This window comes from Gobius niger (assembly GCF_951799975.1).
Source record: "Gobius niger genome assembly, chromosome: 12".
Taxonomy (NCBI): domain Eukaryota; kingdom Metazoa; phylum Chordata; class Actinopteri; order Gobiiformes; family Gobiidae; genus Gobius; species Gobius niger.
Genome location: NC_136863.1, coordinates 25,487,471 through 25,513,092, shown reverse-complemented (window position 1 = coordinate 25,513,092; position 25,622 = coordinate 25,487,471). Strand labels below are relative to the sequence as shown.

The 25,622-nt window shown below is 42.7% G+C and overlaps 1 protein-coding gene across 1 annotated transcript; it reads left to right on the top strand.

Annotated features, from left to right (window-relative positions):
- Positions 1-905: 905 nt before the first annotated feature.
- Positions 906-24,572, top strand: prr5a (proline rich 5a (renal); the record flags this gene model as incomplete). The annotated part of the gene is made up of 11 exons (XM_079567543.1): positions 906-1,194; positions 3,946-4,076; positions 7,622-7,747; positions 8,600-8,680; positions 9,038-9,086; positions 11,332-11,389; positions 11,453-11,544; positions 20,662-20,802; positions 20,890-21,025; positions 22,997-23,275; positions 24,280-24,572. The coding sequence occupies exons 2-11, from the start codon at positions 3,946-3,948 to the stop codon at positions 24,570-24,572; spliced, it is 1,386 nt and encodes a 461-aa protein (XP_079423669.1). The 5' UTR covers positions 906-1,194.
- Between the last annotated feature and the right edge of the window lie 1,050 nt (positions 24,573-25,622).

Sequence of the window (25,622 nt, the reverse complement as noted above, 5' to 3'; positions counted from 1 at the left end):
AGTCAGGAGTATTCTCACCTCTGTCCTCAAGCTGCAGATGGTGGATGATGAGTGCCTCCAAACTGTGCTTTGTGAAGCTGAGGCCAGCTGAGGCCTGTGTCTCACCTCCCACTGCTCAATCTTGCTTTCTGTCCTGTCACTAATGTATATTTTTGCAGCAAGAAGAAAAAGAACACAAAAAAATCACTTAAGGATATTGCATCTCGCATAGAATATGACTGACATGGCCGTTAGAATAGCTCCTTTGTTTATTGAGCTAGTCATGTGATTGTGATTGAAAGCACAACTAGGGGCCGGAGTGTATGAGCTATTTTTTTTAGTTAAAGTTAGAATTTAACTTTTGTTTATTAGTTACACATAAGTATGTTTTCTTTTTGTGATATATTCTTCTATGCTAAGTTAATTCTAATTTGCTTACTTTTTGTTTTATTTTGTTTGGTTATTCTATTGCGCACCGAGGGGAGTAACACACACTGTCCAACACGCACTTGGGGGGCCTAATGGTTTTTTACTCGAGTAGGAGAGGCAACAAGTAGGGCTTGAATATGAATCTTGCTGTTTGCCTTCTAAATCTTGCCCTCTGCTGGTGGAGCGGATCCACGGTACTATTCGTTATTTGATGTTAATTATTGGTAGGGCTAGGTTAGGGTCGAACAAAAGAAACAAGCAGTTCCTATGCGGTTCGAAGTTATGTTTTCTTTATCAATCAACAGAAGCATCTAGTTACACTTTCCAAATTTGTTCATACGATTTTTTTGGTATTTTATTTTTTCAGAAAAATAATAAAATAACCCCTCACGTGCGTAAAGTAGATCAACATGAGCTTCCTAATCGGTGCAGATCCGCTTTATCCAGCAGAGGGAGCACTATCATGGTGGATTCGCTTCACAGTGTATCTGCAGCTTTCTCTCCCCAACCCTACTCTCTTTTTTCAGCGTGTGCCCATGCGCGTGCACGCGGCGCTCGCAGACGCGTGCACGCGCACAGGTCTTTGCATCTCGTCAAAACAAAGCGGGGGCGAGCAACGAGGCAACAGTGAAGCGCAGGAGCGGCCGTGAGTGCTCCATGAATGAGTCCAACCTCCGCACCGACCGGCCCTCTGCGGGACAACTGATGAACCGGAGGATATCGGACACTTCCATCCGTGATACATGAGCCTTTCAGCCCCAGAGGACCTCGACAGCACACGGCACGGTGGGTACCGGAGATACGGCGGGCAGGGGCATGACACTACGGCGACTTTGGGGGCATTCGAGCGCCCATTTTACCTTCTCCGGGCCAGCTGCCAGTTTGTGCCACGTTCTTTTTAGAAATAGCCCACTTCTGTTCCTTTGGGCGTCCCCACAGGTAGGAGAGAGAGAAAGGAAAGCAGGGAAGCACCACGTACGCACGACAGATGCTACTTTCTACCCTGGATACACGCTGCTGTCTGTGCGCACTAAAGCCCATAGGAACTGGCGTCCATGTGATTTTCTATATCATAGGCTCAGTCAGTGAAACCGTAGTTACTGAGGAGAGGGGTGGGAGAGGGGTGGGAGAGTGCCCAGACTGCTGTGTCTGGAGCTAGCAGCGTGTGTCTGGGATTGCTGTAGCCTCCATGTCCACACATAGGGGTTTGACACACGGGTGGAGGCGTAAGGAGAGTGTCTTTGTGTCAGCAGACACCCCCCCGACCTCTCCTGGGGGGGTTTATTATGCTCTGTGTACAGTAGGTTTCTATGGGGAGGCTCTAGGTGATGCCATCATTGCTACACCAGGACTGCGTGGCTTTTACGGGAATGAGAGAAACAACAGGATTCTCAGGTAGTATGCGTGTGTGTGTATGCGCGCGCGCGTGTGTGTACGTGCGTGCGTGTGTGTGTGCGTGTGTGTGTGTGTGTGTGTGTGTGTGTGTGTGTGTGTGTGTGTGTGTGTGCGTGCGTGCGCGTGTACGTGACTTAAGGATGTTTCCAAAGGCGTCATTATGTTGTAATAATAACGGGCTAAAAGAACGAGCTCTCCTCAAAGCTTTACCCAAACCTGATGACTTTAGTCCTGAGGGACTCGCCATGTGGACGGAGAGTGTCTTGCCCAAGGACACCAATAAAATATGTGCATGAACGCAATGCTTAGTGTCAGATTAAGGTATAGGGGAGAGTGAGGAAGTTTCGACCACACATTATATTCTGAAATGTTTTTTATTTTTATACTAAGATTATAGATTTGATCTTTACATGATCTGAATTTACCAGACAAAAAAAAAATACAATTTTGATTTTGATGAAAAAATGTTGCCCAGGGCGTTGGGGTAAAGAGAAGAACAAATGACAGATTATTTAAATGTACAATTTATAGTTTTTGCATTGTTTATTTGTTGTTCTGGGTTTGCTTGAGACAAGCAAATAAAAATAAAAATAATAACATTAATTATTCAGGGTTTTTAGAGACAAAATTGCATTATCTGAAGATGGCTATGAAAAGAAATATATATTTTGTTTTATATATATTACTTGTTGGCATAAAATTGCTAATGGGAAGCATTAAAATAATATTTAGTGTTAATTCTTCCTTTACATCTGGAGGTTCATCTTCCTCTGCTCCGAGGGTAAAATGAGCCACAAGACACTTTGAAGACCAGCATCTTTAAAACCAAATATTCCAGACAATTTTACAATATGTCAAACAAATAGAAAACAACCCAAAATGTGTGTAACTACTGGGGCTAAAATTCTCTTTTGTAAAAGTGGCCTGGTACAAAGCAGAAGAAACTACATAGACCATAATCCTTTGCTTCATATCTGTGCACCCAAAGTGAAGGGGTTTTACAAGGGTTCCTCTGGCTTCAATAATATTATAATCTTTCAATGATATTTTCTGTGCACACAATAGTAAGTCATTGCCATCAGCCTGACCGAGGGCTAATAAACATATTTATCACACAAATAAAGTCATGCCAGAAATAAATGCAAAATGGTTCAACAGGAAGCTAGCTAGCTTCATGCTACATATGCTAACTTTAGCTACAAAAAATCATCCACATGGACCCGGCCTTGGCTTGACTTCATTTTTGTGTAATGAATATGTTTGTAGCCCACCAGAAAATGTCCATAAGGAGTGAAAAATTGTGGCCTTTAGGGAAGAAGTTTAAAAAAACAAACAAGTGGTGTGTTAATTATGGCCTTTGTTATTAATTAATCGCATTTAAGCATAATTTATTTAGGGGTTGTATTTATTTTTTAGAGGTATATTTTAGATGCTTCTTTGTATTTTCCTGCATTTGAACTCACCTGAACTGGAGATGTGAGACCTGTGTGAACATTTCAAACACTCTTTGGAGAATGATCTTTTTGAATAGGTTTATGTCGGTGCTTAACATCTTTGACAGTCAAATTGTTTTTGGCTTTACGTGTTGTTTGTGCCTAAGCAACGTCTGCAGGAAAAAAAAGAAGCTGAAGTGTTGAAAGTTAAGTGCGATTCATTTTAATTAATATTTTTAATGGCACTAAACCTTATGTAATTAATTAATCATAACTATCGAAGAAAAAAGTCCCGGCCCTAAAAAACCCCAAAACAATAGAGCTCTGCTAGCTATTAGCGAGACATGATGTGAAGAAGTTTCTCTGTGGTGAAACACTACTGTGGTGTGGTGGTTCTGGGGCTTCCTCATTCACTTTACTAGCCATGTCGACACGGTTTACAAGCCCTTTTGACAGAAGTTAGTCCACGGTCTACTTTAGAGTCTGTTGGGGGAAAATGGGGTGTGGTTTGGTCTCTGTAGAATGAAAAGTGGAGAGAAGTTGTCTTGGATTAAGCGTGCAGGTTCATTTGACATATGGAGAGACATTTTGCTCAGGTTGTTCAGAGATGCTCTGTCCAGATCACAGGATTTATACATAGACTGTATAAAATCAGCTCAGAAACGCAAATGTTGAGAGGTTTGCATTCCTTTTTTCCTCTGCTCATCAGATGCTTGATGGACTTCGAAGGAGACACGCCTCGCGGACCTCTCCCAGGCCCCTGTCCCTCAACTTCAGCACCTTCTCCGCCCCTCCTCCCAGCCCTGACCTGGATGGAGGCAGCGACCACCCCATCCGAAGGTACTTGTCCTGCCTGCATGGGAGTGACTGAAGCAGAAACATATACATCCGCGTTGTTCACACCACTCTCCCCGGTCCCTGAAGATTTAATTAAGAACCGCTCGCACTGCCTTCACCACGTGTTGACCCGACGATAATGATCTCCTGGTGGGATACTTGATTGACTATAGAGCGCCTTTGGCTTGTACTCGTGTGGAAGGGGGGTGGGCATGAAGTCAGTTTGTGGACATGGCGGAGGTGGAATTAATCTCCTCTTAAAGATAGTAGCAGTTATTTCCACACATGCACATCACACTGTAGTACATGGATCATTATGTATTATTCATGGTGACATAGACTTCAATCAATGATGCTTGAGGGAGAGAGTTCTTATGTTGTACATACACATATACTTATGTGTGTGTCCATAATCAAAATTAGGGCTGGGTACCGTTGATGACATTATGCTATCGGGGAAATAAATATATCAATATATATATAATCTTTAGATCCAAGTGTGATGCTGTTGGTCCAGGGACAGCATTAAAGAAAGTCACCTGGTTGTTTCACCTCCAATTAAAAGAAATCTGTATCATTCAGGTATCGGAATGTATAAATGTGTAAATATTCCACTCCAACCTTTGTGGAGATTAAAATGGACATATTAAAGTTAAAGTGCATATGACACATTAGCCACAATTTTTGTAAAACGTAGTTAACACCATTTAATTTAAAGGAATAGGCTGCCGTTTTTTGGATACTGAGATTTGTTTTTACCTGAGCTTAGACGAGTTGATCCATCTTAATCCATCAAAATAAGTCATTAAAACCTGTCATATGCACTTTAAAGACATACCTCGGAGCTGTTGCTGTGGGAGTTTAAAAGCACGCTCTCTCCATAAAACCATCTGGGCATCCCTGTACTCACACTGTGAAATGTCGAATATTAATGCTGCGTTCCCAAAGGCAGATTTATAGGCTGCATTTGTGTGTGCGAGAAATACAATAATGAAATTGTTATTAACGTTCATTGTGAGGAGTCATTTCTTCCTGTCACACTGAATAGAGGTTTTGTAGCTCCCAGCTGAATGAATACGCGTACAAGTGGGATATGCCTTTTTTCCGTTTTATTTCCAGTAAGATCCGTATATCACCACCGTAAGAGCTAAAACATATATTACAGTGCATCAGTTTTAGGTTTAAGTAACATTGCAAACATAAAATAGAATACACATACCTTATTTCCCCATCAGCTAGGGCTAAGAGAACCATTCAAAACCATCTAACCATCCAACCCGCCATGACCTTTTAAACACTTCCTGCTTCTTCATAACAGGAAATGGCTTGAGCAATGCCGGAAGTTACCAAAATAAAATCCAAAAAGAAGAGGAGAAAACTTAGTCCAATACAGGTTTTACATAGTGTTCATGACCGAGCGGCTCTTTTGAACGGCTCTTTAAGGTGAGCGGTTCGAACCGGATCTCTATTGTCAAAAGGATCTTTTTTCACTAAATTTTCCCCAGAACTCCCCCAAACGAACACCATCTCCATGATGTGGAGGATGGAGGATTCACCTTTTGCACATGCTTTTAGTGGTAGGGGAAACTGGAGTACCCGGAGGAAGCCGAACATCTTAGATGTTATTGATCGTGTCTTAGATATTTCACAATACAAAGAGCCAGTCTTTTTAATGGCTCTTTGAAATGAATGGATCCCAAAGACAATCCTTTGCAAAATGTCACTTTTCAAATAAAGAATTGTGATCATTGTGCAGACGAACAACAGAGCCCCTCGTCGCTCCCTCTCGTCGTGGCTGTTTTTGTTTCTTCGCTGTCCGAGCCGCTCCCTCCCTCCTCCTCCTCTTCACACTCACACTTCCTGACATCAAGCCTCGTCTCCCGCATCAATACGTCTATTGTAACAGCAGAACATGTGCCATTGTGTTCCCTGGATCGGACACACTCCCCTAAATGGCGGGTATGGCTAATTTGAACTTAATCCTGCTAAACTTTCCCCCATTGCATAATGTACTAAATTATATCTGGAACTGGCTTCATGGTTATTGTAAATGTTGTAAAAAAGGCTGATGTGAAGGGATTGTAAAGTTGTCAAAGGGGCAGATGTCATAACACGCTCTTCTCTCTGCTCCTTTTCAAACTGCGGGGGGGGGGGGGGGGGGTTTATTACATTTTACAGTTGTTATAGAATAGGACACATGTTTCCCTCTTAATGTGCAGCCAAATAACCCATTCCTACCTTAAACTTATGATTACTTTTTGTTTTGTTTCTGAATCACTGTGGAAGAGCATCTTCAGACAATCAAAGTTTATTTTTCAAAGCACTTTACAACACCTGGCACACCAAAGTGCTGATCTCCCTATTCCTGACCTCCACCTTCATCGATCAGTGTAGCCCTCTGAGTCCCAGGGCTGGTCTTTGGTCAGTTGTTTTGGCTCTTTAATGCTATAACTTTAAACGGCAACTCTATTCATAACACACTTTCAAAACCAAAGACAAAAACAATAAACTTAAAACAAAAAAAACACTAGCAACAAATAGATAGCACAAGCTTAAATTTGTAGTTTACAAATGTATGTTTTACGAAGAGATTTTAAAACAGTTACAGAAGGAGCCTGTCTTATAAATAACGGCAGCTCATTCCCTGACTTTGGATGTGCCACTGCAAAAGGCCGGTCCCCTCTGAGCTTTGTGACGCTGAGGAGGAGCAGGTTTGGAGGAGCTCAGCGAGGTACAAACAGGCAGCACCCTTTGAGCATTTTGGAAGAGATAAAAGCCACATTTTGCACCAGCTGCAGTCCGGAAATGCATGACTGACTCGCTCCAAAATAAAGTGCCTTACAGTGGTCCAGCCGCCTCACATGGAAGAAGCTGGACCCTTACTGTTAACATGTGTACAACATTATTATAAAGCCACATGGCATCACCTTCCATCTGAGACTCTCGTGGAGCATGTTTGGTTGTGTATCTTCTCTTGTCATGTAGCAGTGTGGCTTTAAAATCACCAAGGCGCACCAAAGAATCCACGCTAAACCGCCGCCGCTTGGATGAAACGTCCTCAGACCAGTGTTCATTGTGTCGACTAAAATATTTTGTCAGAATTTTACTCACGGTAATTTTTTTGCTGAATAAAATGAGACTAAAACTAAATTAAAAGTTGTTTAAGAGGCTAAAACTATGAATGTCCAGATCTTTCCATCGACTAAAATATGACAAGATAAAAAGGAAAAGAAGAGACTAAAATCATCCAAACGTTCAATCTCAGTAAATATGGACTAAAACTAAAACTGCATTTAAATACTGTGTCTGCATAGCCCCGCCCACTCTCCCCGCTCTAACATCCTGCCTTGTTTACCCACGCTTCATTCCCTCCTGCTTCTCCTCCATCCTGAGCCTCTTTTTCATTGTTTTTGTGCATGTTTCAAGAGCTTCCCGCTCCGTCCTTCCTCCCCCTGCAGTCATCCTCACACAGTGCCTGACCTGGTTTCCTCCTCCATAAACTACAGCTATAAGTGTATCTCTCTCTGTCTCTCTGTCTCTGCCATGAGGACCCTGCACCGGCTGAAGCTGATGAGCTCCCCCAGTCTGAGCGAGCTGGGGAAGAGTGAGAAGGGCTCGCCGGAGGACAGAGGGGAGAAGCAGAAGAGGGCTGGGGCCAACGCCACGTGGAACAGGTGTGTACGTCCAAGTATCTGCATGGAGAACAATGTTAGGGGCGGATGGACTGAACTCCAGTCGCTGGAAAGATGGCTCTGGATTTTCATTTTTCAGGTTTTGGGTCAGTTTGAAAAAAACCTATTGTTCGTGGGAATTTGGCACTCCAAGGGCCATTTGATCCTAATGTTCTCACATTGTGGTGACAACATCTGCACTTAAGCAGGGGTGTCCAAACCTTTTGCATTGAGAGCCACATATTAAAGTGTGCAAAAATCAGAAAACATTAGTCTGCGGACCACAGAAGCAAGGCAACATTTGAATTTGTACACATGTTTTTATCCCTAATATTGACAGTAAAAACGTTATTCCAGGACTAAATAAACTAAATCCATTTCATTCCCCAAGAATAAAAATCTTTGTGACTATGTCTCATAGATTTAAACCTGGCTCGATCCATTATTCAGAGTCATCCTAACTTAACCCGTGGCCATATATACTGTATAGGCGATGTTGGATTTAATATGAAAACAATGAATGAAAAAAAAACATGGACAAATGTGTATCTAATCTACAGAATAACAAACCTGAACACAACCGTTACACGACACACGTGGAGCTAAAGAGTAGCAGAGGTCTGTGTGTGCATTAGTGGGAGCCGAGCATGTGTGCTATGCTCAAACCCCTGCGCCATCCTGCAGCATATTAGCCTTCTCTATTTCGACAGTGGAAAAGTCCTGTATGACTGAGAGCCTCTGTTATTTGTTTTGACCTTTTTTCACCTGGAAAGTCCCTGAGTTTCACAAACTTGTACAGAAAGTCCCAGAGTCGTTTTCTGTAACTTAATAGTCTTTCTGTTGATTTTGTTGCAGCATTCACAACGCAGTAATCGCCGTCTTCCAGAAGAAAGGCCTGGCGGACAATGAGCTTTACGCTCTGAATGAAGGTGTCCGGTGAGTCTCGCTCAGCGCTTCTATTGAGTGTGACACTCATTATCATTTGTGTTTATTCTTAGTCTAATTACGGTACATGGACGGTTAGTATGTCTGCAGTCTGCAGCGCGTCCTGTGCCTGCTGATGCCTGATATCTTATTATTGTTCCAAACCTGTCACAGAAAGAGCCTGTTTCATCTGCGGAAAAACACAAGGAAGTTGACAGTCATTAGTTACGACTCAGGAAACAGAGCAGGTGTTGGCAAAGAGATTGTTTCAGTCTGTTGTGTTCTTCTGCCCAGCATTTAACCACAGCTGTGTTCTGTTACAAACCAGACCAGAGCTCTTTATATTTCTATCTTTGCTTTTGATTTCAGGCACCTCCTCAAGACTGAGCTGGGATCATTCTTCACCGAATACTTACAGGTAACAGACTGCAAAAAAGGCTACAAGACAATTCCCAAAACTGTCATTTTAAGGAAATAGAAAATAATTTAAAAAATTGATTAAATCTCCATTAAAAGTCTGACAACAGTGAACCTCAGCGAAAGTGTCTTTGCAATGTACTATTTGTGTTGTATTTGTATGTATGTATCCAGGAGCTCTATAATAATAGAAATCGTGCCGTCTGCAGCGCATTATGAGCGACTGTAAACCCAAAGTAGCTCTGGTGCTAAAAGCAGTTAGCCTGGGACTGTAAACAGGACCAGGTCGAGACTGATAAAAAAATATGTAGAATACAGAGGTGTACAAATTTGTACAAAAGTTTATGACCACTTGAAAAATTCACATTTTGCATGGTTGGATCTTAACAAGGTCCCAAGTAGAACTTCAAAAATGCAACAAGAAGAAATGGGAGTGAGACAAAGCTTTAATTAAAAACAACAAATAATCTAAATAGTCTGTTGTTGCAGCTGATCAAAAGTTTAGGATCGTATGTCTTTAAAAGGCCAAATCTGTGAAAATGTGAAAAAAATGTGGATTCAGTGTCATTGATGGCAATCAGGAAGAAAAAATTAGTTGTTTCATGGTCTGGTTGTTGAGCTGCTTAAGCAGAGCCTCTCGCAGAGCGCCACTGCTGAGGTGGGACGCAGTAGCATCATTTAGAATTTCTGAAAAGATCCTGAGGCTTATGGAACAAAAAAGTGGACCCAGCACTGAGCCGGAGGATCCGATGGGCTGGAGGGCTGCCCGATAACCATCAGAGGCATCTGTGACTGGAGGCCTTTAAAAACAAAACACGTCTTCAAAGACCTCGTCTCCTTGAGCCACAGAACTGTCCGTTTGGACTTTGTGAGAGACCAAACATGGGACATTGAATAAAGTTTGATTCTCTGATGATAAAAATGTGACCTTGATGATCCTGATGGTTTCCGATGTTTCTGGCTTTACAAGCAGATCCATCTGAGATGTTTTCTACGTCCCACAGAGAGGGGGCGCTATAATGACCTTCAGTGGAACAATGGAGCTTCAGGTAGTGCAGGGCAAAGGTCAAACGGCTGCTGGCTCAGTGCAGATGTAACACAGAGCATCCCTCAGACTGAGGCCTGTCTGTGGGAACCATTGGTTATTGGGCTGCAGTCGGCTCCAGGAACGGAGGATCCTCCGGCCAAGCAGATCCTCCAGCTCACTGCTGGGGGCAATTTTGGGGTCTTTTTTGTTCCATAAGCCATCTTTTAAGAGATTCCAAATGACTGTTTTTTTCTTTACTTTTTTAACTTTATAGATTAAGAATCTCTTTTACAGGTTAGTCCTGGCCCTAGAGGGCAACCTATTGTACACATGTTTAGTGGTAGGGGAAACTGGAGTACCTAGCATGCAAACTCATCATCTCCCATCCAGGTGGGAATCAAACCCTGGACCTTCTTGCTGTGAGGCACGAGCACTAACCACTGTATTACGGTGACTGAGTGACTGTGTCCCGCCTAAGCAGATGGCGCTCTGCTTATGCACTTTGTAAAACAAAGCCAAATGTTGAAGAGTGAAGTGAATCCTGTTTGCAGGAAACAGTTCTTGAGTGGTGCACTTAAATGAAGATACTTGGCCGCACCGATGAAACCAACATAACATGTTAGTCTGGAGCCCTGTGTATCTGTCGACCTCTAGAAGTAACACTATGAACATGCTCGATTGTTCCAGTTTGAAGTAGAGGGCCTTTTAAAGCAGAGGATTATGATCCAGACTGTGCCGCATGAAGAGACATCACTGTGACAAATGACCCCAGGTGTGTTAAAGGAACAGGCCACCATTTTTTCATACTGAGATATGATATATGAGCTTGGACGAGTTGATATGTACCTGTATGGTCTCTGTGCCCGAGGAAGAGCGTGGTCACTTCCAACTTCACCCCCAATTGCAGCTATAGGAATATACTGGGAGAGGCCAAATGCTAACAACATCTTTGGTCGTTTGGCATGACTGAGCGCACGCACAAAGACCAGACAGGTACGTATCAACTCGTCCAAGCTCAGGTTAGAACATATCTCAGTGTGGAAAAACGGTGGCCTTTCCTTTAAGTGTGGTTTGAATTGATGAACGAAATGGGAAAAGCCCAAGCCCAAGCCCCGCCCAAGGCCCATAGTTACTGCTGCAGCACAGAGGTCAGATTATCCCAGTTTGATTATGTCATGTTATAGCTGCTGATTTGTTGAAGTGAACATGTCTTCCACAGAACCAGCTGCTGACGAAAGGCATGGTCATTCTTCGAGACAAGATCCGATTCTACGAAGGTACTGAAGGACGCAGATCTTCAAAGTCCACACATCCAGACTGACTGTCCTGTTGGTGTTTAGGTCAGAAGCTCCTGGACTCTCTGGCCGAGACGTGGGACTTCTTCTTCTGTGATGTTCTCTCCATGCTCCAGGCCATCTTTCACCCTGTACAGGTAACTGTCACCACGGTACATAAGGGCCATGGGTTTACATTCAACTGTCACTGAGCTAATGTATTTATACAGCATAAGCATCTGCCCCCTTTAACTTTTAGAAGATTTTTCCATGCTATGGACCATAAACATAAACATATTTATATATAATATAAGACACACTAAGTGACATACAATCATGAAGTGAAATGAAATTCATACATGATTTTGAACTTTTTTTATATATAACAAACTGAAAAGGGAGGTTACCTGGTGTGTTCTTGGACTTCATGATGCTGTCTGCTCCACAATAGTCTCTTAAAGGAATAGGCCACCGTTTTTACATACTGGGATATGTTCTTACCTTAGCTTTGACGAGTTTGGCATCCGCACAGTAAAGTGATAAGTAAAGATATTACAGCGCAGATTTTGAACTCCTCCTACACATTGTTTAATTTCATGTAATTATACTTTGTAGTGTAACACTTCACGTAACCATATTTAAATAGGGAAAACGTAGCTTCTATCTTGACCTGTTTTGGAGCTATAGTGGAGAGGGGGAGAGGCTACATGCTAGCGGCGTCTGCGCTGTGTTTACGTGATTAAAGGCACGGGTGAAGACCAGACAGGTCCTAAAGAACTCTAAGGTAAGATCATATCTCAGTATGTAAAAACTGTGGCCTTTAACAGACCTGAGACCATCACAGAGCAGCTGTATTTGAACTAACATTAGATATTTAGTCATCAGGTCAACATCTGGTCATTCACAAATCATCAGACAACTTCTGAAGGCAATTGGTTGCACTTAGAGGAAAGGGGTATGGATATACACCCGCTTTTCAGTATTTTATTTATGAAAAAACATATGTGTGTCACTTCGAGTGTGTCTTTTACATAAAATCTCAACTCAATATATTTATGTTTGTGGTCCATCAGCAAAATGTGGAAAAGTTATAGGGGGGCGGATATGTATGCAACCCACTGTATACTGTATGGTGGATATTTTAACACAGGCATCATCCCATTCAACTAAAATTTAGAGAAACACGTCATGTGCTCTTAACTTTTGTGTTTTACACATTCATGAAATATGTTCCCAACATCTTATATTAACATGAAAACATGGTTGCCAACCCCTAACATTCCGGAACCACAAAAGTGTTAACCAAGCCCTTTTTCAGATTTTTTTTCTAGACTATTAGACATAGTGACATTTCATAATAGCGAATAGCGTTTCCACTCGTCCATTTAAAGGGGCTAGATGCAAGTTTGCCATTTTGTACTCACTACTGCCACCTCAGGTCATACGTGTAACTGCACCTTCTATATTAAATGGATATTTCAGGATGTTTGACATAGGACCTAATTTCCTAGTTATCCAGAGTGTTGCTGGTACCTGGAGATATTTTTTTTGTAATTCATGCAGTTCTTATGTTTGAAGAGTTTCGTGGCGCTAAGCTAATGCAAGGCTAGTGCATTTCTATGGTATCAGCTAGCCTGCATTAAAAACAGTCTTGCGCACTCCACAGTGCACCTGAGGCAAATCATTTATAACACCAGACTAACCATATAAATGTCTCTTGCAAGTTTCGAGCACCACACAATTATTTTTAGTAACCCCTCGATTTTATGTGCCCAAAAGATGTCCCCTTTTTATGAATGAATTCTCAGAGTTTCTAGCAATTTTACACAGTTCTATTAATATGATAATTTTAACTGGTGATTTTAATCTACACATAGACAACTCTTAGACCCCATTTCAACCAAGTTTCTGAACGTTCTTAATTTTATGGACTTCACACAACACGTCACGCAGCCAACTCACAAGAAAGGACACTGTCTGGACCTGGTCATCACGTATGGCCTGTCCACTACTGTGTCTTCTGTTGTCGACTTGGCTGTCTCTGACCATTACTGCGTGTTTTTTAATGTCACCGGTTTGATTCCGCGAAGGTCCTCGGCAAAAACTGTGACGAAACGTAATTTCACCCCTGAAGTGGCTGCAAAATGTATTGATGCTTTACAACAAATTCCTCCAGTGACTTTACCTGCTAACTGTGATTTTATTGTTGACAATTTGAACAGTAAACTACTCATTGCCCTTGATACAGTTGCACCATTCAAAAAGATTAATACCAAATCCCTTCCCCCCGGAGAAACGGGGAGCGAAAACAACTCAAGAGAAATTGCAGGAAGGCCGAGAGGAGATGGAGGAAAAGCAAAATACTACAATACAGCAATAAGGAATGCAAGAAACTAATTCTTTTCCACAATAATCACCAATCATAAATTAACCCAAAAGTCTTATTCTCAACAACAGAAAATGTTTTAAACCCTAATTTAAACAAAACTCCTTTTAACACCACAGACGCTCTCTGTGAAGCGTTTGCAGACCACTTGAGAGGAAAGATAGACACTCAGATGTAATATTTTATCTACCCAAAGTGACACGGTTTTAAATACATCTGATGGTCTATTTGTTCCAGAGGAAACACTGGACAGTTTTGTCCTGGTTAATGCTGAGATGCTTGATAAAGTTTTCTCCTCAGTGAGGCCCACCACATGTCTTTTAGACGCGGTCCCAACGCCGTTTTCAAAACATTTTATGGATCTTTTAGAGACGAGCTTCTAAACATGATGAATCGCTCTGTTCAGATGGGGGTCTTCCCTGCTGCGTTTAAAGTGTCATCAAAGTGTTTTTTCATACTGAGATTTGTTCTGACCTGAGCTTAGACGAGTTGATGCGTACCTGTCTGGTCTTTGAGTGTGCGCTCAGTTACGCAAAAAGACAAGAGATGTTGTTAAATGGCTTTGAAGTTAGAAGCTGGCAAGCTCTTCCACGTTTTCCCTATTTAAATATGGTCATGTGAGTTGTTACACGATCCAAGTATCGTTACACAAAATTACACGCCGATGTGATATTATTTTTTCTCTTTTTTAATTCAAATATATAATTTCACTTGCCGCTAGAGGGCACTGCATGCTTGTGTACCAGTATCTGTACCACTGAAAATTTAAATTTATCTTATATACTCCACTGAGAAAGACTGAAGAAAATACAAAAAGCTAATCACGGGCTGAAAGCTCGACGGCCACAGCCAGAGGAACGAGTTCGCAAATGAGAGCTTGAAAAACATGCTGCCGGGAGAGGCTTGTCAACGGTGCAGTTGCACCTTCATGCCCGGGTTGTTGCCAAGGCGATTGTTCAGAAGTGACACCGAGGATGTAGATTTCAATGGATTTAGTGATTTGGAGTGAGATGGGGAGTTTGGTATGTTCTGCTATAGTTATCTGAACTGTTTATGTGACGTAAACATACCAGAGACCTGTTTAGTTCGTTGTTTATGCTTCATGTAGCATAAACATGGGTTACATTAGCATACCGTACGCTAGTGATGGGTAGATGGTACCTCAGTGTGTGTCACACACTGTATCACGCAGTGTTGGTAGGCTTATAGGCGCCATCTGGTGGTGAAAAAGCACTGCAGCAATGAGCCTGAAAAAAGCCAATTCAACACTGACTGAGCTCATTGATTCTCATTCACAAATATGAAACAAATCGTCTGGATTGAGCTGTTTGACCAGCGGAGAGTGGTCATTTAGAAAGAGGAAAACTGCAAAAGAATGAGAATTACTGAGAAGTATCAGTGATACAACCTTCTAAAAATGAAGTCACTGACCAAGATTTAATAAAGGATAGTTCCTGTGACAATAATATGACGCCAGGAGTATTTGTGTGTGACTAAACCACCATTATAGACCATCATCTGACTCGAACTCACGACCCTATGACCCCTAACCGGACGCTCTGCTCACAGCGCTACACAACCAGTATATCAATGACTTCATGTATCAGTCTGTGTGTTTGCGTTACACTTCAATATGGACATGAAAGAGAAGAAAACAGTGGCTCTTGTGCTTTACACGCTATTTAATCATTTTGTTATCAGGGCAGAACTGCCTCATGCCCAAAGATTTGGGCAGCCCAGGCCGGGCGCTCAAGCCCGGGAGCACCCGCGGGATCGCCGTGTGGTGGCCTACATAAATCCCAAATTACAACATGAGCCGACTGGCGCCCCCTGCTGCTCGCTTCATGATACAAAAAGACACAGTGACTGTGTCGGTCAGGTGACTTTCCTCAAAGTGATTTCCTCGGTGACACAGCTCGGCTGAGGCTTTCTCGGTGCCTCGGCTTATTTAGCCCATCAATTTTTCGCTGGTGCGTCTTATACTATGAAGCGACTTAGAGTCCGGAAAATACGGTAACCGTATTTAAACAGGGAAAACGTGGAAGAGCTTGGTCGCTTCTAACTTCATTCCAATTTGACCCCATAGAGGAGAGGAGAGGTTAAATGCTAGCAACCTCTTTGTTTTTTGTTTTTTGCGTAACTGAGCGCACCCTTTAAACTAAGAACAGACAGTATGAACCTTTTTCAAAGTAACATGTCCGTACTCAGCCCAATGATCTGGAACATCAGTCAACGAGTGACGATTATCCAACTGTAGCGAGATTGTAAAACACACGGTAGCAGATTTTATACCACCGTAGGCGCCGATCCTCTGGGGGCTGCGGGGCTCCAGTCACAAGTCATGAGAGTGAAACGTCACATATATATCAACCAATCACCTTAACCCTGACCCCGCCCTCGTCACTGACCTTATAGTGGGCTGGTGCCTAATCTTAATATGTCTTTGATTGGATGATGAATGTCGACTGTTTACCAACTATCTGAACAACTGGGCACATACTGGGAGAAATAGAAATTGCTCCTACCACGGTTTTACGCACTTCTCCAGTGGACACAAAACTACCCTGCCTGAATTTAAAATGTAAGGACCAACTACCTCATCAACCCAGGCAGGCAGACTCCCATGTCACATGACGAGGCACCAGTATGTGGCTAATACCCACATGCGTGTCCTTACAAACTCTGCTTCCCATTTAACAAGCAAGGATGCCCATGAAGATCCCATTACTCTGAAACGTCTGACTAATCATCACCTGCTCATCCCTGAATCAATGTGCGCTATTTCTGTTCAGGATCATCAGCGCTCCAGTTTGATCAACAAAAACAACACTGACATTTATCATTTTAGTATTTCCACTCATTCGTTTAAAAGGAAGTTCAGATAAACACTTTCATTTGCTAGACATGGATTGGTTGGCTTAGCCTTTTCTTCCCCACCTCAACAAAACTTCAGGGGCATTAGGACCATGCTGGGAAAAGTAATTTTGTCCCAATTTTTTTTATTTTTTTATGTATGTACTAGGGGTGTAACGGTTCACGGGGATGTATTGAACCGTTTCGGTTCGGCCTGTTCGGTTCGGTCCACTTGCGTACCGTTTCGGTGTATTATTTTCATTAAATAATGTACATTTATTATTAGCGTCATATTAAGTGCCGCGGAACAAAGTTCCTACGCGAGTTTCCGCACGGACGCTATTGAAGCTGCATGAGTAGCTGAGAGAAACGGAGAAACTGCAGTCGTTGAAGGCGCTGGCTTTAAGTCTTTGATTAAAAGTCTTGAGCCTCGCTACAATATCCCATCACGTCCGCACTTCAGCCATAAAGTTATACCAGCGCTCAGAGCCGGTTCTTCCTATACGCAAACTACGCAAGGTGCGTAGTGTTGTTTCACTGATTAATCAACGCATTGTTACGGAGACAGGCTCTTCCAGCGCGCACTCACTCTCCGCCTACTTCGCCACATATAACACCAAAAAGGAGTAGTCTGCTGAAGTGAATGAGCAGGAGAGACCGACCGCCTTCCCCTGTCTCTTCCAAAGCGCGAGTGCTTCTCCGCTCGTGTCCCGCTCGGCCGTCTGTCTCCCGGTGCTTCGCCTCATGCGCGGCTCCTCCGCGGCTGCATCATGTCACCCGTGTCTCATGTTTTCTCTGCGCGGACTCTGGGCCTCACTCTCATTTAAACTCTCATCTTATTGTGTCTGGTGAGTCTAGAGTATCCGGACAGTAGTTTGGTGAATGGACGAGCCGTTCTCCGTGCCCTTTTTGTTGAGTTGAATCCACATGGTTCTCATGAGCGCAGTTACTTACAGTAACTCTGGTTCTCTGAATGTGCACAATCTAAAACGAATTGGGCGACTCACAGACTAATTCTCAGCGGTAAGACAGAGACAACAGTCAGGAGCAGGTTTCAGTTAGTTTTAAATCAGCGGTTCCCAATCTGTGGGTCAGGGACCAGAGGTGAGAGAATGGGACCATTTGCCATTTACTATTTTAAAAAGGGAAATAGACTAGTAGTAGTCCTAAATCCCAGTCTCACAGTGGTTTAGTGGTTAGTGGTCCTCACACAGGGGGTCGCTTTTATTTATTTTATGCAAGAATTCTATTGTGTATTGGCAGCTTTTCAAAAGAAAAATTTTGTTAGTTCTTATTTATTTGTACCGAAAATTAACCGAACCGAGCCCTCCAAAACCGTGAACCGAACCGAATACAATTTTAGCGTACCGTTACACCCCTAGTATGTACGTATATACGTATATATATATATATATATACATATATATAATGTTTTTTCCCCCTATTTACTTTTTCTTTTTGAATTTTTCCCCATATTTTGACACATTTTTAAAAATTATTTAATAATAATAATAATAATAAATTTTATTTGTATTGCACTTTACATATGAAAAACACATCTCAAAGTGCTACAGTTGACAAAGACAAACAAAACAGAAACAAATAGAACATATCAATAGTAAAAGCACAAGGGATATTATCAGTTAAAAACACAAGATAACACATTAAGAATAAGCCGCACAAAATAAGTGGGTCTTAAGTTTACTTTTAAAAACCTCAATAGACTGTGGTGCCCTCAGATGGTTGGGGAGGGCATTCCACAGTCGAGGAGCAGCTGCCTGGAACGACCTATCTCCCATAGTGCGGAGCTTTGTCTTGGGGACCAGGAGTTGGTGGCTGTCAGAGGAGCGGAGCTGTCGGGTTGGTTTGTGTTTGTTAATGAGTTCTTTAAGGTACACTGGTGCGCTGCCGTGGACACACTGATAGGTCAGGAGGCAGATCTTATACTCAATCCTGAACCTAACGGGAAGCCAGTGTAGTTTATGGAGGATGGGTGTGATGTGCTCGGACTTACGCACCCTCATCAGGACCCTGGCAGCGCAGTTCTGAATGTACTGCAATCTCTGCAGGCTCCTGCCAGGGATCCCGATGAGGAGTGCGTTGCAGTAGTCGAGCCTGGAGGAGACAAAGGCATGGACCAGCCTCTCTGCGTCGGGAAGGGAGAGGGAGGGGCGGAGTTTGGAGATGTTGCGGAGGTGAAAGAATGCAGTCTTACAGATATGTTGGATGTGGGTGTTAAATGATAGGTGGGGGTCAAATCGAACCCCCAGGTTTGTAACAGAGGGTGTGAGGGGAATGTCATGGCCTGCAAATGAGTAAACGGTCAGGGGGGGGGATCGAAGTTGGTGTGGGGTTCCAATGAGGAGACCTTCTGTTTTGGAGCTGTTTAACTGAAGGAAGTTGTCAGTCATCCATGCCCTTGTCTCCTCCAGGCAAGCAGTTAGTGCGGGGAGTGATGATGTGGGGGATGTGGGGTCCAACCTGACATAGAGCTGAGTATCATCAGCATAGCAGTGGAAGGCAACTCCATGCCTGCTGATGATGTGGCCCAGGGGGAGCATATAGATGGAAAAGAGGGTGGGGCCGAGGACTGAGCCTTGGGGCACTCCACAGGTGACAGTGTGGGGCCTCGACCTGGCTCCCCCCAGGGCCACATACTCAACTCTATCAGTCAGGTAGGACTGAAACCACTGGAGTGCTGTGTGTGAGATGCCGATGTAGTGCTGCAGACGGTGAAGGAGGATGGTGTGGTCAACGGTATCGAAGGCGGCTGAGAGGTCCAAGAGCAGGAGGAGGGATGGAGAGCCCTGGTCAGCAGCCACAAGCAGATCATTTGTGACCCTGACCAGGGCTGTCTCTGTACTATGAGCGGAGCGGAAACCGGACTGAAATTTTTCATAGAGACTGTGTGAGTGAAGGTGGTTATGGATTTGAGTGACAATTACTTTTTCAATGACTTTGGAGAGAAATGGGAGGTTAGAGATGGGTCGGTAATTTGACAGAGTGTCTGGATCGAGGGAGGGTTTCTTAAGTCGAGGGATGATAAGTGCAGTTTTGAGAGAAGTTGGGAGGTGGCCAGATTTCAGGGAGGAGTTTATGATGGTGGTGATGAGAGGGCTTAGGGAAGTGATATTTGATTTGATTTCTTGTCACAATTTCTCCCAATTTTCCTTCCCATTTCTTTTCTTTTGTGTTTTTTTTTGTCTTAATTTTGCTCCAATTTCCCTAACCTGGCTGCTGTGTGCGCTCAAATCATTTGGAACTGCACAACAGCCTGGGGACCATGGCCAAAATTTTCGCATGGATTTGGGAACCAATCACAGAACGAGGAGGGACGGCAAGATGATGACGAGCTATTCGATATACGGAAGCTTGTAGTTTATTTACGGATTAAAAAATACAAGTTTATTTACGGATCAAACATGACAGCAGCAGACGCGACGCTATTTTTTGATCAAGCTTTAGGCCGTGTTCTAAATAGTTTAGCTCAAAAGTTTAAAGCGGGTACGTCATACGTCATCTCATACGATGATACGATTGGCTGTGGCTACGTGCAGACGCATGATAGACATTCGTGGCGCCCAATAAACGACTATGGACTATTGTAAACCACACCTCTCCTATGAGAAAATGAATTGGTGGTCCCCAGACTAAACATCACTTGTGATTTTAGTCCAATTTCCATCAATTTTCCTCCTCATTTTTTGCCATTTTTAATAATAATATTTGCTCCCCATTTTCCCTCAACACGGGGGAATTTTTTTCCAATTTCCTTTCCCATTTGTGTTTTTGACACTTTTTTTCTTATTTTTTTCTGTATTTTTTTCACAATTTCTCCCAATTTCCCCCCAAATTATTCACACATTTCTTGACATTGGAGATGAACCCAGTATTGTACATTTGTGAAACATCCAAACATTATTGTTCTGTTTTCTGGTTCTAGACAACAAATATTTAAGTATAGGTATGGTTCAGGTGTCTGTATGGTAAACTGTATCGTTACTTTAATTAGATTTACTTTGGTAATTCTCTGCAGGGTAAAGAGCCGTCGGTCAGACAGCTGGCCCTGCTGCACTTCCGAAACACCATCGTCCTGAGCGTGAAGCTGGAGGAGGCTGTGTCCAGACCTCGCGCCCGCGTCCCGCCCTCCGTCACTCAGATGCTGCTCATTCTCCAGGTGGGCCTTTGACTCCTCGCGGTGATGTGCCATGTGACATAAGGCTTACGGGTGATGATGAGTGTGCTCCGTCACTCTTTTCCGCAGGGGGTCCATGATTCCCGCGGCATCAGCGAGGAGTACCTGCGGCTGGAGGCCCTGGTCCAGCTGGTGGTGTCGCCGTTCCTGGGCACACACGGGCTGTACTCCGGAGACGGTGTGGAGGCCAACTGCTGCGTGTTAGGTACACAACACAACCTTTTGGGATAAACAGGCAGTGCCATGGAGCGGAAAGAGCGGGGATAAGGGGAGAGAGTGCATTTATATGAAAGAGCAGTGATTGGAACTGGACAGGAACTGAACTGACTGACAGTGGGTCGGAACCAAGTAGAACATACACTTTGCACTACGACGCTAATATTCATGATTTATGAAAAGAATCGTCCAGTTGTTTAAAGGCTTTTTGAAGCAGTATTATTTTTGTCAACTAAAACATCCCATCATAGTTCTAGTCAATGTATTTTTTTTTTGCTGACTTAAACGAGACTAAAACTGTGACTAAAATATACTAAGATATTTTTGTTGACTAAAATCTGACTGAATGAAAAGAAGAGACTATTGTATATATGTATGTATGTGTATGTATGTACATATATATATATATATATATATATATATATATATATATATATATATATATATATATATATATATATATATATATATATATATATATATATGTATATATATATGTATATATTTTTTTTCTCTTTATTATGAATTTTCTACTTATTTATTTACATATTTTTCCTCAATGCCAGTGAACTGGCAATACTCGGTCTTCGGTGCCGGTGCCGATGCCGAACCGAGTTTTATTTATTTATTTATTTATTTATTTTAATTTATTTTTAATTTATTTTCTTCTCCGATGCTTAATCTAAGTGAGCGGTTATTATTAAAAAAAAAAAAAGAATCGTACCACCGAATTTTTATTATTATTATTATTTTTTCTTTTTTTTCTTCATTTATTGTCCCCCCCTAAATATCTTCACATTCTCTCACGTTACATTCCCCAATTTTTACCCCAATCTGCCCCAAATTTCTACATTATTTCCTACATTTTTTCCAATGTTTCCCAAACGTACCCCAGTAAATTTACTTCTACATATACATGTTTGAAAACTAGGCCTTTCAGATGTTATTGTTGATGATTTTTTAAATTTATTTATTATTATTATCTTTCAATCTGTCTATATAGTGTTATTGCCATAGCTGTGATTTATCTATTTTAATTTCAGTTTTCTGGGTTTTGTCTGGGTTTTGAGACGTGTGGCATGGGGGTGGGGGGTGGTGGGCGAACAGGGTGGAGGGAACGGGTGAAAAGGGGGGGGGGGGGGCAAAAACATGTTGTGTGTAGACCATATGACTTGCAACATAAATATTTCTTCCTGACATGAGCACAAAAAACAATTAAAAAAAAGAAAGGAAGAGACTATAATCACTTCCACTGACCGTCTAAAAGAGCCTCATGTCATTGAAATCCTCTGCCAAAAGAACAGCTCTGGGTTTGTTCATGAGGGAGAAGCTCCATGAAGCAGAGGACCAAGATTTAATATGATTTAAATGAATATTTTAAATGCAAACTTTACTAAATTCACATGCAATAAAATCGAAGAGGATTTTGGCTAAGACTGAGACTAAATTAAAATATATTGTCAAAATAAACATTGTAGCATTTAACCCAGTTGTTATCATTTGGTCAAAAACAGAGCTGGTGCAGTGTTTTAATTCAGTTCAGAGTCATTTTGGAGTCTTTGTTCAAACCCATCTGTTGCACTTTACCATTAGCTGAGCAGGTCTTTATTCTTTTATGTTGTTTTTTCTGACTCTGAATTGCACCATATAATCCTGATGCCGTAAAAAGAGCCACACTTCTGCATATGATTGATAAGTCTGTTTTAAAGAGGATGATTGCAGCTCATGATGATAACTTCTCTCTCATGATGATGTGACATACTGTGTGATGTTACAGTTGTGGAAAGAGTGGAATAGTTTCTGCTGAGGTCCATTGGAGGGCAGATGGAAAGTCTTACAATTATCCTGGAAAGTCCACTGCCTCCACTCTGATGCCTCCAGATGGTGTTTTGGTGCATGTAATATCTGTGTCTTAACTCTCTGTTTTGGCCAAGTGTAATGTCTACCCTCCTGCCCACAGAGAAGCGCTTACCGTGGGGCTTGACCAAATCTGCAGACCCGCTGTCTAAGAACCCAGTGGTGCGCTCCAAGAGCTACAACATTCCCCTGCTGCTGACCCCGGTGGCTGAGTACGACGCTGACGCTGGCTCCATGGGCGGGGGCGGAATCCGCCGGCACTCGGCCTGTGAGGTGATGACCTGTCTGGAGGAAAAGGGACTGGCCTACAGCAACCGGGCGCCTGGGGCCGATCTGTCCAGCTCCTCCTCCAACCGGCTGTCCGTGGGGCCACAGTTCAACGGTACAGACAGGCTTTAGTCCTAAACAGAGCTTCACTACACACAACTGAGATCAGAGAGGGAAGGTATTCAGCAGGTCACAGAAACACTGGAAGGTGTGGAAGGTTAGGTGATTTCCACATGAAGAGATAAATAACCTTTAGTACAGTGGAGGGAAACCTGGTCTGAAGCTGACTAATCATCACCTGCTCATCCCTGAATCAATGTGCGCTATTTCTGTTCAGGATCATCAGCGCTCCAGTTCGATCAAATTCAGTGGATATTGAAGACAAAAACAACATTGACATTTATCATTTGAGTATTTACACTCATTCGTTTAAAAGGAAGTTCAGATAAACACTTTCATTTGCTAGACATGGATTGGTTGGCTTAGCCTTTTCTTCCCCACCTCAACAAAACTTCAGGGGCATTAGGACCATGCTGGGAAAAGTAATTTTGTCCCTTTTTTTTTTTTTTTTTTTTAATGTATGTACGTATATATATATATATATATATATATATATATATATAAAACTATTGAAACTATTCTTCAGAAGCTTCAGAAGCTTCTGAAGATAGAAATAATAGTTTCAATAGTTTTCATGTCATCCTTCATAACTTATCTGTTCTTAGGACAGATTAAGTAGCACAGTGGCGCAGCGGTTAGTGCTCGTGCCTCACAGCTCGAAGGTCCCGAGTTCGATTCCCACATGGACGGGGTCCTTTCTGTGTGGAGTCTTCATGTTCTCTCCGTGTCTTCGTAGGTTAGTGGTAAAAACATGTGCTATAGGTTAAACCTCCAGCCAGGTGTTTCGGACCACCATGTGGCTCCACATCATGGAGATGGGTCCCTGAGTGCCGGCCCACACGCTGGAGCTCACTGGTCACCCAACGACATTGGGGATGGGTTAAATGCCCGGAACCCATTTCTCTACAGAGATTAATAAAGTATAACTTAACACCATCCAACAGATTTACTTGAGAAAGAGAAGGAGTTTATTCAGAATGTCTCTCTGATCCTTTGCAGGACTTGGAGGAGCTGGCCCCAGCGCCCTGGCCCTTCCTCTCTCCTCTTCCTCCTCCATTCTCCCTCTGCGCTGCTCGGGGTCCCTCCACGGCACCGAGGCCACAACCACCATGACTGACCTGAGTAAAGGCGCGTCCTCCACTCCGCCCAGCGAATGCTCCAGCCCTGAGACCATCATCGGACAGGTGCTGGACTCGGCCGACTCGGACTCCGACGGGATATTCCTGGACTTCCCGCTTCACCCCGTGGAGCCTCTGGGATACAAACGGGAGAGCAGGCAGAGCATTGTGTAGCCGGGACTGCCTTAAGGAGTCAGACGCTTCACTAGTCGGTACTTTTTATTTCAGAGGTGTACAAGAGGCCTCCAGGTAGGGCTGCACACTTCATTACTTGTTAAGGTCATATATAATGTCAGGGGCGTGCTGGGACATCATTACGGCTTGGGAGGTTTGTTATTTAAACCGGTTATCTCTCTTTTCACATCGGCCGCTACATTATCTGGGCCTGACACGTCTACACTGTCAGCTTTGAGTTCTGCAAATTACAAATATGTTATTTTTGCCTCACCTTTTTTCTGTCACTTCTCACGAACACTTCTGTGGACTGCACTAACTCTCAGAGAGTTCAACTTTACTCTGCGTCAATTCAGCAGAATTGGGTAAAAATAAAAATGGGATGAAGTAGGGACAATATGAGGAAAACAAGAAATCATTGGGGCAAAAATAAAACACTTTTTAAAAAATATATAAAATTGGGCAAACATGAACAAAAAAAGGGGGAAAAAACATTTATTTCAGCTGAAACAACCAAGTCACTTCCTTTAATCCTGCCCCAGGAGCAACACCATCAAAGCTTGGATCTAAAGATAGAAGATGTTTTTCCTGTATCTGCTTTTGACACTTTCATTCTTTCGATACCAGACTGGTATCGTTTAACAGTACCCAGCCTTATTTAGGCCTGTAACAGTACACCTGTGAGAGTCCATTATTAATCAATCTTTCTTTCTGGCAGCCCAAAAACGTCCCGACTCCCCGATTACCCAGCATGCCTTTGTATAATGTCCTCTGAAAACGTAAGGATTCATTCTGTAGTTTGGATCTCTGTTCTGAAACAGGGGATTCTTGAATCTTGAAGCTCATCTTTCAGTCTCAAATGTTGCTGCTCCGTAAAATATGCACATAAATCATACATTTCATCGTACCTGCAATATTATTTGTTTTGAAAATCGCAATGTGTTATCGTTCCAAAATGGTGCAGCCCTCTCTCCAGGAAAACTGTACATCACAAAGTAAAGGTACCAAACATTGGCCAAATACTTTTCGCTACATCTTGTACAGTCGTAA